General features: G+C 36.6%; 1 protein-coding gene across 6 annotated transcripts in view; it reads right to left on the reverse strand.

Moving 5' to 3' along the window:
• The window catches only part of NELL2 (neural EGFL like 2), a 391,543-nt gene that overhangs the window by 170,771 nt on the left and 207,080 nt on the right, over positions 1–13,692 (reverse strand). For all 6 annotated transcript variants that reach the window (XM_034645489.1, XM_034645487.1, XM_034645490.1 and 3 more), the window contains 2 exons: positions 11,486–11,588; positions 2,520–2,648 (listed from right to left, as the gene is read on the reverse strand). In XM_034645489.1, coding sequence (XP_034501380.1) covers positions 2,520–2,648; positions 11,486–11,588 — 232 coding nt within the window. The remainder of the gene's footprint in view (positions 1–2,519; positions 2,649–11,485; positions 11,589–13,692) is intronic.

A 13,692-nucleotide genomic window follows, 5' to 3' on the forward strand; every position in this document is an offset into this window, starting at 1 on the left:
TGTTGCTTCTAAGAAGTCAAACATCCTTAGAGTTAACTACAACAATAACAGAATGAAAAGAAAAACCAAATTTGATCAGAATACTGGGAAAAAAACCTCTTAACAAGAATAACAAAAGATAATAATACTAGAAGTCCTCATTATGAAAAATTCAAGATCTCAATAATAAACCAACCACTTTTTCCATCATTTTCTTAACTTTTGAAGATTTTATCTTTAAATGACAAAGAAATAACTTGAAGTAGAAAGTTACAAATTTTCAATATGATCCATTCCGAATGGAAAGCAACTGCCAACTTGTGCTACACATTTATAGGTGAGAACAGTGATACAAACCTATTTTCAGTAGGTTGCCTTGAAAAGTTATTTAATCTAAATCTCTGGCCTCTTTTCTTGAATTCTTTCCTGTCTCAATAAATAGCAACACCATCCATGTGTTGTTCAAACTCCAAATCTTGCCCCCGCCCATGATCCCTCTTCAATTCTCCTCCACAATAAACCAGCTGCAAGTTGTTAGCTCTATTTTCAAAAAATACCAAGATTATGCTCCCTCCTTAATATTTGCTTAATCCAGATCACCAACATCTTTGCCTAGGCTACTGCAGTAGCCTTCCAACTGGTCTTCCTATGTCTGCTTTTGTTCTCCCCACTACAGTTAGCCCCATAATCTACAATTTAGTTAATCTAAGGCACTGCACCCATAGCTATCCTTCTCAATACAAGTGTTGTCACTCCCCGAAAATCCTTACGAGCCTCTCTACATTAACTGGCCCTTAATTAATTCTTTAACTGCATCTTAACTGATTCATCTGCTGCATCACATTATCCTTTTTTTAGTTTCTAGAACATCCAAGATAATTCCCACTTAGGGTCTTTCTAGTTGCTATCACTTCTGGTTGGAAGGCTCTGTTCCAGATCTTTCTGTGGTGTTTCCCGATCATCAGGTCTCACATCAACTGTCAACCCCACTCCCTCAAGCCCCATAGATTTTCCCCGCCCATCTCATCTAAATTAATCCCCAATCTCTATCATATCATCCTGTTCCATTTTCTTCCTATTGTATATTACTACCTGAAAATGCCTTCTCTATTTCTAGGTTACCCCCTTATTCTCTGTCTTCCCTTTAGAATGTGAGCTCCTGAGCACAGAAACATATTTACCATTCACTATCCAGTACCCAGAAAAGTGCTTGGTACACAATAGGTGCTTACTAAGTATTTATGACATGAGGGAATGTATTTAACAGCAACCAAGGAAGAAGCTCCAAATATGAATAATGACCACAAAATTAAGATTCAAAAAGAGGTATCACATGAGTTTATATCATGTGGTTTCATATTACACACCTTGACAATATCAGTGGAGCTTATTACATGTTAGAGATCTCAAATATTATAACGAAAAATACATTACTAAGTAAGTTTAAATCCATTTGTTGTATAAAACCTTTCAAAAGGAGGAATTGTAAATAAATTTGCACTGTAAATGGGGAAGGAAAGACGTGTCCTTCCTTCAGCAAAAATATAATGGTTTTCTTAGGACTGAATCAGAAGCACTTAATGAAATACTTTGGGGAAAAAAGGCCAATTTTTAAAAATAAATACTGACTTTTAAGGCAGAGAAAAATCTATTGAAAGCTAACAGAAACAATAGAAATTGGTTTCCCAAGGGCCAATAAATCATCGTGTAGCTAAACAGAGGCTGACAAGTTTATACCTTGGAGGTTTTCTGTCTCCAAGGACCAATGGCACATTCTGGATATTTGGAAAAGGTAAGTCTAGAACACTCCAAATGTCCAAATACCACTGTATCAGTGTTTTTACTTGCTAGACCCACTAGCTAGTCACATATCAATGATGAGAATCATTCAAATCTGTGCCTCTGGGAAATAATAAATTACTACATCTCATGGACTTCCAGGGTCTTCATGAACAGTATTTGTGAATGTCAAGGACCCCTTCACAGAATTTGGACTGTTTCTATGAGAGGATAAACCACCTTGGATATTAGTTAAGATTCTAAAAAAAATAACTAGAAATTATTTACTCCATTGGAGCTATTTACTAAATACCACAGAGCATGAATACAACCACTGAGATTACTTACAGCAGCAAACAAAAATAGCAATGGGTACTCTGTCTTCCTGTTAATTGATTGCTTTTGTTAGACAACATTGTCTGGGAAAATCTGACTACAATTCTAACTGCAAGCCACAGTAATCATGTCAATATGTGAACTATCTGAACATCTAATTATGAAAAAAAGAAGGCAATTTCACAGTGGAAGTATTATTTTAATTGAAGAAACCAGCCATATTAACTTATTAGTCTGACATATAGCAGATAGCTAAAAAATTTTAATTTGAAAGATAATTATTTTTAGCTGATTAATATGCTTCAAATTAAATTCACTGCTTTTAATGGGTCCATCAACTTGACAACCTGGGAAATTAATAAATTTTGCATGCAGTAATCCTAGGAAATTTATACAGCTGAGCTACACATCATTACAAGGTTTACCTTCACAGTAGGCATTGTCCTCTCGAAGAGCCCTAAAACCATCTCGACAGCTACAAACGGCCCTGTCATTCAGATTTCTGCAGACAGAATTCTCCATGCAGTTATGCCTTTCAGAACAAAAGTCATAACCTACAAGAAAAAAGAAACTTATTAAGGTAAATGAAACTATGACAAAGCAAATCAACTTTGCTGACTAAATACTCTCTTTGATTTAGAAGCTATTTTTCCCTAAATTATTTTTTAAATTGATATCTTCATAGATGTTAGAGAACCACATGCTATGTGTACTAAAAGCATTTCCTCATGTTTAACTCAGTAGTTCCCTACTTCAAGCTAATTCTATGTCTTCTTTGTTTCTGACTTTATGTTTTCTAGTCCCTAATATTTGAATTATAGTCCTCCAAATATCTGAAACAAAGACTCTTGGAGTCCAAAATGAAGATTTACAATATAAAAGATAACCTAGTGAGAAAGTAATCTGAGAACTAGAGGTTGAACATTATCAATACCTATGGATAGTACAGACCAGGCTAGAAGAAATAGGAACACTGCATATTTAAGAAATGAAAGAGACTGTCATCCTTAATAAAAAAAAAAAAAAAAAAAAAAAAAAAAAAAAAAAAAAAAAAGCTGTAAATGTGCTAAAAAATGAAAATTATATCACTTTAATCTAATTGTCTCTGGAAATCTGCACAGCATTGGATGTCCACTCAAAAGAACGAAAAAAATATGAATTACAGAGACTTCAGATTCCAGAATCTTTATGAGAGGACAGAAAACAGAACATTTTATGAACAGTGGCACCAGTCATGTGTAATTCCTCAGGTTCTCTTCTGCCTGTGTGAATCCCTGTTCAAAGATCATCTAAGATGCTGAAATGAAAAGCTTAAACACCGGAATCCATATTGAATGGAAATTGCATGATTATACATCATTCAAACAATTTTCAAATTGCCTGATGCATAAGTTATCTATCTAGATTTACATCGTCTAAAGAATTACAATTTCAGTCCATGTGTAAAAGAAAAGAAGACTAGAGAAATGTACTTCATGTCATTCAGAATAAACTCATCTACCTATAGCCAAGGAAAGACTTTCACTCGAGCAGATCATGAAGATGGAAGTTCTAAACTGGCCCATCTTACTTGTAAGCAAATTTCTGTAGAACGCTGTGATTTAGGGGAAGTGTGGCCTGACCTATGCCGCGGCCAACACGCATGCTCTTACAGCACGATGGTTGGTATTCATTCTGATTGGCTGGTGCCCATAATGACTCTTTTGAATATCACCCCAGAGTTAAAGCCTATGCTCCATGAAGTGTAACTACCATGTATAGTAAAAGGTGGTGTGTACAAATGAATAAGCCTTAAGAGGGGTGATGCTCTCAAAATTCAGTGAGGGCATTAAATAGGGCATGAAAAAATAAAGTGAATTAGTGACATCTACAGAAATAAAACAGAGAAGAGGTGTATATGAAGGACAGAACAATAAACAATCAGTAACGGCAGTTAAATCACTTGATGACTAAGTTTTCTTTTTTTTTCTTTTTTTTTTTTAAATCTTGATTCTTTTTTTTTTTTAAAGATTTTTATTTATTTATTTGACAGAGATAGAGACAGCCAGCGAGAGAGGGAACACAAGCAGGGGGAGTGGGAGAGGAAGAAGCAGGCTCATAGCGGAGGAGCCTGATGTGGGGCTCGATCCCATAACGCCGGGATCACGTCCTGAGCCGAAGGCAGACGCTTAACCGCTGTGCCACCCAGGCGCCCCGATGACTAAGTTTTCTTAACATGATTGTTCACAATCTACTTTCTCAAGTATAAGGCCAAACAAGTAAAAGGTTCATTTTTAAAAAGAGGAAAAGTTAAAAATGTTTTCTCCTAGACTCCTTTTCTTCCTTTCCTCAAGTAACTAAATTGAGACCATATTTCTTAAAATGTATCCCATTGTCTTTTCACAATGCCTGAGAAGAAATCATTTCAGCGAGTCATCTTCATTTTCTACCCCAATAGCTCAGCGCCTCACCAACCTACATGAGAATTCTCAAAAAAATCATTTCAGATTTATTCTAAAGCTAAAACAAAGTTACCAAAAAACTGGCCCAGTCCCTAAGATACACACAGAATCAAGAGATCATGTTCTAACATAGTGATAAATGTCTGGATAATTGCACCTGCAATGTTTAAAATAACTCTCGGAGAGCTGTGACTAAGGCCAGGTACTATCCTAAGGCATTTGAATTTTTCTTTCATAAGTTTTTATTTTTCAAAACTATCTTTCAATTTTTTACTTTGTTGCATTTTCTCTTTTCTCATTTTTCAGACTTCACCCAATCTGTGCCATCACTGTCGATGGCATACATGCCACCTCTACTATGGTCCCTTTCAATTCTGCCTAAGTAATGCTCAGACCCCTTATCTCAGCATCAAATGTCATGCACAAATTCACCATACAGTATCTAATTGCTGCAAAAACTTTCCAACTGTAAGATAACGATGTGATCCTGCTTTTACTGTTTTAGGTTCAGCAAGGGAGTGTTTTACTTTTTATCAGATGGGTTTTTTTAATTAACCCAGAGACTTGAAAGCTAAAACTTTGTCAATCAATTTCTAATTTACTCTAAACAATGTCAGATAGCTATTTTGATTTATTCTCTCAACAAGTAAGTTGATTGACTCATCTGTTGTTTTAACCTCTTAGATACAAAATGCCAGTGTCAAAAGACTACTGACAGGTAGAAAATTCCAACTCAATAAAGTGGGTTGTTTCTAATCTATAGGTAAAAACTTCAAAACCTTGGAGTATGAGTTGGATTGCCCTATTACCTTCATACTTGCATTTCTAGTCCTAGGTGCTTGGCTTTTGAAGTTGAAAGACCTGGATTTACATCCAATCTCTATTACTTACTGGCTGTGTAAATGACTAGGTGTATAAGTTAATTAACCTTTCTAAACCTTCAGGTTTTCTCACCTGTAAAATTAAGATAATATCTAGCTCACCAAAATGCAAAGTTCAAATGAGATCATCTATGTAAAAGCATAATAGTATAGTATTTGTTAATAATTAAAGCAATTAGAGTATTACCAATAAGCCATAAACCAAATATGCTGAGACACCTATCACAGAAGAAAATTCAAGCATTTATTATAGATGGATGGATCTAATCTAATCTAATCTAATCTAATACAATCTAGCCTTTGTTTCCCACTTTAGACTTTAACTGCAAGGATACCAAGTTTTCTATTCCTTTTATAAGCTCTGCAATTTTACATGAAGTTCTGTGTCTTGTTCAGTATAGCTCTTTCCATAAAATATTAATAAGCATATATCTACAACTAGGTGAATAGAAAAGGGTGGATACAAAAGATTATGAGTAAGAACAATATACATAAAGGTTATACATAACAATCAGGAGAAAAGGGGGCACCTGGGTGGCTCAGTCACTTAAGTGGCCAACTCTAGGTTTTGGCTCAGGTCATGATCTCAGGGTCATGAGATCAAGTCCCCCATGGGGCTTCGTGCTCAGCTGGGGTCTGCTCCCTCTTCCTCTGCTCCACCCCCTGCTCGTCCTCTCTCTCTCTTTCTCTCTCACAAATAAATAAATAAATAACATCTTCAAAAAATAATCAGGAGAAAGAATAAATAACTTTGAGGCAAATTTTTGTTGGTTTTTGCCCACGGCGTCTATTCCTCCTTTTTGTGGGGGGAAAAAACAACCGAGTCATACTTTGGATAAACGATTCACCCCTACTGTTAGCCCATGTGCTTAGAGGAAGATAGACTCTACTGCCCTACGGGATAATCAATGCATCCCACTGGCCTGGACGAAATCATTTTTTCAGATCTGGGCATATGATCCAGTTCAAGCCAATGAAGATGATTAAAACTCAATTATGGGACTTCTATTTAACTCCTGAGGATACTGAACTTTTTTTTTTTCACCTACTTGAGTATCATAATGATGCAAGCATAAGAATGTCAGAGGTCTAGCTAAAAACACGTAGAGCCTGAAATAAAGCCACTTCTGAGGAGGTAAACTGAGATCCATCTAGGCAAAGGGGCAGGATTTGACAGCTGTATAAAGCTACTTATGGGAGCCATATGTTCCATTTTTTTGCTTACATCAGTTGGGTTGGGTGTTTTATTACTTGCACCTAAAAGAATACTAACTTATTTAGGTATTATTTGCAGGATGACAGATAATCGTGATTTTTCCCAAATTATGATTCATGTGCATGAATGTACATTTTTTAAAAATGTACTAATTGCAATGGATTTCTTTTAAGGTGTATTAAAAATAGATGAATCTAACAAATAATGCCATTATTTTGTAGATACCATTATTTGGAATCAAACTAAGTTTTTAAAAAACGAGTGACAGTGATATAAAAAATTAGATTATGTTATTAGTGATACATAAATAACAAAAATCATGAAGGTATAAATGACTAATGTGGGACACTATGGATTATCCAGAAGTTGAGAGAAAACAATCTATACCCACTAAACCTTCTATTTATAGATGTTACTACTACTTATAATTATAGGACTGGATGAAGTAAATGCTGAATCAAAGTGGGGCAGGGGCGCCTGGGTGGCTCGGTCGGTTAAGCGTCTGCCTTCAGCTCAGGCCATGATCCCAGGATCCTGGGATCGAGCCCCATGTTGGGCTCCCTGCTCCGAGGGGAGTCTGCTTCTCCCTCTCTCCCACCCATGCTTTCTCTCTCGCTATCTCGCTCGCTCTCTCTCAAATAAATAAAATCTTTAAAAAATATATAAAAAAATAAATTAAAGTGGGGTATCCAGTGAACAGGACTTACTGGTATTATAAGCAGAGAAAGGAGTTGCCAAGGGATGAAGAAAAGGGAAGGGCTACAGATATGAAAACTCTATCACATCATTTCTCTATCTTTCTAAGTCAGAGTCCTCACTGTATCACTGAGTCTCTATCATGCTGTAATTTGTTACAAGCTTCCTTGAAGGGGCTCTCAAACATGAACAAAGTGAAAAGAACATTCCTGCTATACCGCTTTTGAGCTACTATGACCCAAGAGAGCCAGCTGCAGAGTACCTAGAAAACAGTCTTGGTTGGATTAGATTTGGGGCCGAATATTGGAGCACAGCTTCGTTTCTAGCACTGGCTGAGCCTCTGGAGGAAAGGTCAACACTTTCCTCTCATGCTCTACCCTCAGGGAATGTTTAATAACTGTTGCTGAAGAACTTACTTTTTCAGATGTGAACAGAGCATCCTTAGCACTAGGCAGACAGGACTGGAAACTGGAGGCCAATTATATTACAAATGCATTTGTCACAACATATGTGTAGGTGTTAACCCAAAATTTAAGCCTCGAGAACTTGACTTTTTTTTAGTTTAAACACCAGAGAATGCCAGGAAACTCATTTGTTTATTCTATATATTTGAAATCAGAAATAAAGCAATCTTTATTATAAATGGTGCTAAATGTTTCAAGAAGAACCAATTTGTCCAATTTCAGTTCCAGTATTATCTAAGCTAGTAGTTCTCAATTCTTGCCATGTAAAAAATTTATCGGAGAGTTTTTTGTTTGTTCATTGTTTTTCAATGTTGATATCATAGCTCCATTTCCTAGCAATTATATCAGAATCTCGGAGGGGGGAGGGTGTAGGTCACAGCATATTTCATCACTGTATTTTCAGTGTGCTGTGTAAACACAGTAATTCTTAAAACCACAAACAATTTAAATATAACACAATTTTTGTAGCTAGTTTTTCCATTCCTTAACTTACCTTTCTTAACATATCAGGGCTCTTTTAAAAATAAATGGATATGATCAAGGCTTCTCTTGATATCTGAAAGGCCCTCTCTCAGCTACTTTCCCAAATCTTGTCCTAGCCAACTTGTCTGCTTTCCATGCTATTCACCTCCCTAATCTCTAAGTAGCTCCTGAATGGTTCCAGGGGGTTAAAGATGGCCACAAGTTTTCAACACTTCTACCATGGTGGGGTCTATTCCCCTCATTCGTCTACAATTTGGGCTTGCTTATAACTCTTTTGACCAGAGGAATCTGGGAAAAGTGATGCTGTGTCAGTTCCAGACCTAGTCTTTAAGAGCCCCAAACCACTATTTAAGAAGTCAGATCACCAGTCTGATGTACAGGTCACAGGGAGGAGTCCTGAGATTCTGTGCAGAGGTAGAGAATTTCAGATGTACTCCATTTTCCTGTCACCCCTACTGACATGCCTGGCATTTAGTGAGGCCATCTTGAACCTTTAGCCCAGTCCAGTTGAGTGACCCCCCCTTGTCACTGTGTGCAGCAGAAGAATCACTTGTCTAAATTCCTGACATACAATATTGCAATATATAATGAAATTGCTGTTTTAAACCCCTGAGCTTTGGGACAGTTTGTCATGCAGTAATAGCTAACAACTCAAAGTGTGGTCCCACTGACCAGTAGCACTGTTATCACCAGGGAGCTTTTCACACATGCCAGGTTTTTGGCTGGACCCCAGACCTACTGAATTAGGATTTACATTTTAATAAGGTCCCTAGGTTATCTGTATGCACATTTAAACTTGAGAAGCACTGGTTTAGCCAACCTTTGGTTGCCAAAGGATTTCTAGTTAAGCTGAAGACTGAGTGCAGCTCCCAAATCCAATAAGTGGGATGCGCATTCTTGATTCATATCTAATTCCACACATGCTCTGTATAAGGCTCTGGCTCAGGCACTGAAGATGAAAACTAGGATGGCCTTTCTATCTGTCTATTTGATATAATCCTTTTTAGTAGTATTCCTTAGTTCCTTTCCTTTGAAGGCTCCTTGAAGGGCAGACCAAGTCTTAAACCACTTTGAAATTCCCAAAGTACCTTTCACAGAACTGGGATTTTAAACTCTTAATTGAAAGGATAGAAGAAAGAGCTAAAAAGAACAAAACAAAACTGCACCACCCTGTTAAAAATAGGAGGGGGGATCTTATGTCTACTTTTAATAGACTAGGTGTAATGGGAATAGAAAGCTATATGTTTTATAAGGTTTCTTTTTCTTACTTGTTTTTTCCATTTAAGCTTTCCTTTGCATCCCCATGACAGTCATGATTCAAACAAGTGCTAGTAGCTCGCTGAGGGCAGTTTGTTAGATAGTACCAACCACGTCAGCTATGAGCATCTACTATGTCCAAGTGTCATGGGAGGTGTTAAAGATGTAGAGATGAATATGAAGACCTAGTCCTGCCCCCAAGGTGCAAGTCCAATAAAGGAGACTGAGTCACAAACAGTACTTTCAATAGAATACAGACAGTCCTGATTTAGGATGATTTGACTTATAATTTTTCAACTTTACAATGAACAAAAGTGATAATTCAGTCAGTAGAAAACTGTACTTTGAATTTTGATCTTTTCCTGGGCTAATGATATATGGTACAATCCTCTCTCCTGAGGCTGGGCAGGGGCAGTGACCCCAGTTACCCCCAGAGGGTAAACAATTGATACACTTACAACCACTTTGCAACCATACAACCCACCCTGTTTTTCACTTTCATTACAGCATCCAATAAATTATATGAGATATTCAACAATTTATTATAAAACAGGTTGGTGTTAGATGACTTTGCCCAATTGTAAACTAATGTACAAGCATACCTCAGAGATATTGCAGGCTCAGTTCAAGGCCACCACAATAGAGCAAAAATTGCAATAAAAACAGTCAAATAAATTTCTGGTTTCGCAGTGCATATAAAAGTTATGTTTACGCTATATTGTAGTCTATTAATTGCGATAGAATTATGTCTAAAAAACGTACATACCTTAATTTAGAAACGCCTTGCTAAAAAATGCTAGCCGTCACCTGAACTTTCAGTGAATTGTAATCACTAATCACAGAGCACCATAACAATTGTAATAATAATGAAAAATTTTGAAATATGGTGAGATTTACCAAAATGTGACACACAGACACGAAGAGAGCAAATGTTGCTGGAAAAATGGAGCCAATGGACTCGCTCACCCCAGGGTTGCTGTGAACCTTCAATTTGTAAATCACAGTATCTACAAAGCACAATAAAGTGAAGCATAATAAAATGAGGTATGCCCGCAAGTGTTCCGAGGACACTGATGGTAGGCTAGGCTATGCTATGATGGTTAGATATATTAAATGCATTTTTGACTTAACGATATTTTCAACTTATGGGGTTACAGAGACATAACCCCACCATAAATCGAGGAAGACATGTACAGAAAGGCACATATAGTCAGTCTTGTGACGGCTAGGGATCCTTAAAGAGTTCCACATAATTACTCCCTTAGTTTAATGTTTCAATCTATAATAAATACTAAGCTTTAGAACCAATAGTGATGGGAAACTCACTGTCTCCTGAGGCAGGCCGCTGCATTGGTGAATAGCTCAAATTTTACTATTTTCTTATATTTAACTAAAAATCTAAGTCTCTTCTACTCATTGGTCCTAGGTCCTAGGCGACACATGTCTGATGGCCTCACTGTTCTCAGGAGTACAAAAACCTATGGGTGAGGGAGAGTGGAATTGAGAGGAGAGGGATCTGAAGTAATCAAAATGAAAATTACAGAAAGTCAATTCCAAAACAGACAAAAGAAAGGGAAGTCAAACCAGAAAATAAAAAAGGAAAAAGAAAGAGAGAAAGAAAGAAAAAAGAAAACCAATAAGATAACTCGGCATTGCTGTGTCAATTTCTCCAGCAGAGTCATACTGATTTAGAACAAGTACACAGAGAGAAGTTTAAAGACCCAGAGCTTGAACATACATAGTAAAAATGTATGGAAACATCTTGATTTTAACTCAACAACTATAATAAATATTCTGTGACTACCTACTATCTACCAAATTAGGTAAGCATTTAAGAAAATACTGTTATTCTTTGGAAATGACTTGCTTATAAAAATTTCTATTTCATGTCAGTTAAACTAGACTCCAACAACGACTCATGCACATAAATCTTATTTTTTGAAAAAGTCTTACCTTTACAAACTTTGCAACAGCTATGAGACAAGGTAATTTGATGAGATTCTGGACAATCCAAAGCCGGACAGCCTGAACTTTCAACCAGCTTCATGGTTTGGTCCTATTAGACAACAGAAAATAAATCCTTCAAACTTCTGAATTAGGACATACTAAGAAATTCCTAGACGCAGCATCTGAGAAGGCTCTTTGTCCACAAGAGTAAAATTTTCATCCTGAGAACATTTGCATAGGTCACAGGCTCACTCACAAAATGACAGTAAGTCATAACTGGAAAGCCTTTAAAATGGACCAGCAGCTCTGGGAGTAGGAGCAGAACACATTGCAGCCATATAAATAATTTGCCAAACAACTAGGGAATCCTGAAAAATTCTTTTAGTTTTATAACACATTTGCACATCCAGATGACAACCGTGGCACAAATACAGCTTGAATTAGATCAGAGGCTCACTTTGAAAAAAACAATGAATAAAAACTGAGCCTTTTAAACATTTTCATTTCAAAATTTTCTAGATTATGAAACGATTCTCAGAGGTGATTCTGGTAAGGAATATTGGGGATCTCTCCCAAAACTACAAAGGAAATGAAGGCAGACTAGCCTTTGGTTGGATTCTATACTGTCAACCTCCTATCTCTTAAGAACAGGATCATTAACCATAGCAACATATAATAAAATGTTGGAACTTGTAGGTTTCCAATTTAATACTGCTCAAAAGCTTAAATTTTTAGATGTCATTTCTACTAAGTACTACTCTTATGGAAGAAGTACTCATTTCAACATTTCCATCTTCCTGGAGTATCTATAGAAAAGAGATTATAATGATTTGAAAATGATCCTCTCAAGAAAGTGGCAGGACCATACAATCCTGTAATTCTACTTCTGGGTTTTTTCCTCAAAAAAACCCCCAAAACACTAATTCAAAAAAACATATGCACCCTGATGCTTACTGCAGCATTATTTACAACAGCCAAGATATGGAAGCAAACTAAGTGTCCATTGATAGAGGAATGGATAAAGAAGATGTGAGACAGACAATGGAATATTACTCAGCCATAAAAAAGAAATGTTATGTTGCCATTTGTGACAATATGGATGGACGAAGGAAGTATAATGCTAAGTGAAATGTCAGACAGAAAAAGACAAATACCATATAATTTCACTTACATGTGGAGTCTAAAAAACAAAAGAAACAAAAACAGAAATAGACTCATAAATACAGAAAACGAACTGGTGGTTGCCAGAGGAAGGGGGCGGGGGTGGATAAAATAGGTAAAGCAGATTAAGAGGTACAAATTTCCAGTTATAAAACAAATCACAGGGGTAAAAAATACAGCAAAGGGAATACAGTCAATAATATTGTAATACCATTGTATGGTGACAGATGATAACTACACTTGTGGTGAGCATTTCATAATATACGTAACTATCACATCACTATGTTGTACACCTGAAACTAGTATAATAGTGTATGTCAACTACACTTAAAAAAAAATGAGTGGTAGAGACATGGATATAGTGGAGTCAAATGCTAGTCTTCCTTTGGTTTGACAATACTATCCATTCTGATCATCTTATTTTCAGAACCACAGTGTTTTCCAGTGTTACTATTAAAGTTACAGACCCCAGGACACACTTTCAAGGCCACGAAAGTGAAAATAAAGGAACAGTGAAGGCCTAGTGTTGACAGCCCGGGAAATAAAAGCTTGAGAGAGCTGTCAATTATGTAAAGGTATAAATACAGAAACGAAGGGGCCTGAAGGAAAACGAAACAATGAAAGTTCTCACTGTCAAGAATTTAGTCTGGGGTGCCTGAGTGATGCAGTCGGTTGAGTGTCCCACTCTTAATTTCAGCTCAGGTCATGATCTCAGGGTCGTGAGATCAAGCCCCTCGTGGGGCTCTACATTCAGCACGAACTCTGCTTAAGATTCTCTCTCCCTCTCCATCTGCCCTTCCCCCCTTCTTGCATGCTCTGTCTCTCTCTCTAAAATAAATAAATAAATAAATAAATAAATAAATCTTTTTAAAAAAAGAATTTAGTCAAGAACTCCAAAAAACGTATGATAGTCTGGTACAGCTGTGCTGTACAATCAATAGCCACTAGCTACATGGAGCTCTTGAATACTATAGACAAAATACACGAAAGATTTTGAAGGATTAGTGTGACAATAGAATGTGCAATATTTCTTTAATAATTTTATGTTGATT

This window comes from Ailuropoda melanoleuca, chromosome 16 (genome assembly GCF_002007445.2).
Source record: "Ailuropoda melanoleuca isolate Jingjing chromosome 16, ASM200744v2, whole genome shotgun sequence".
NCBI lineage: Eukaryota > Metazoa > Chordata > Mammalia > Carnivora > Ursidae > Ailuropoda > Ailuropoda melanoleuca.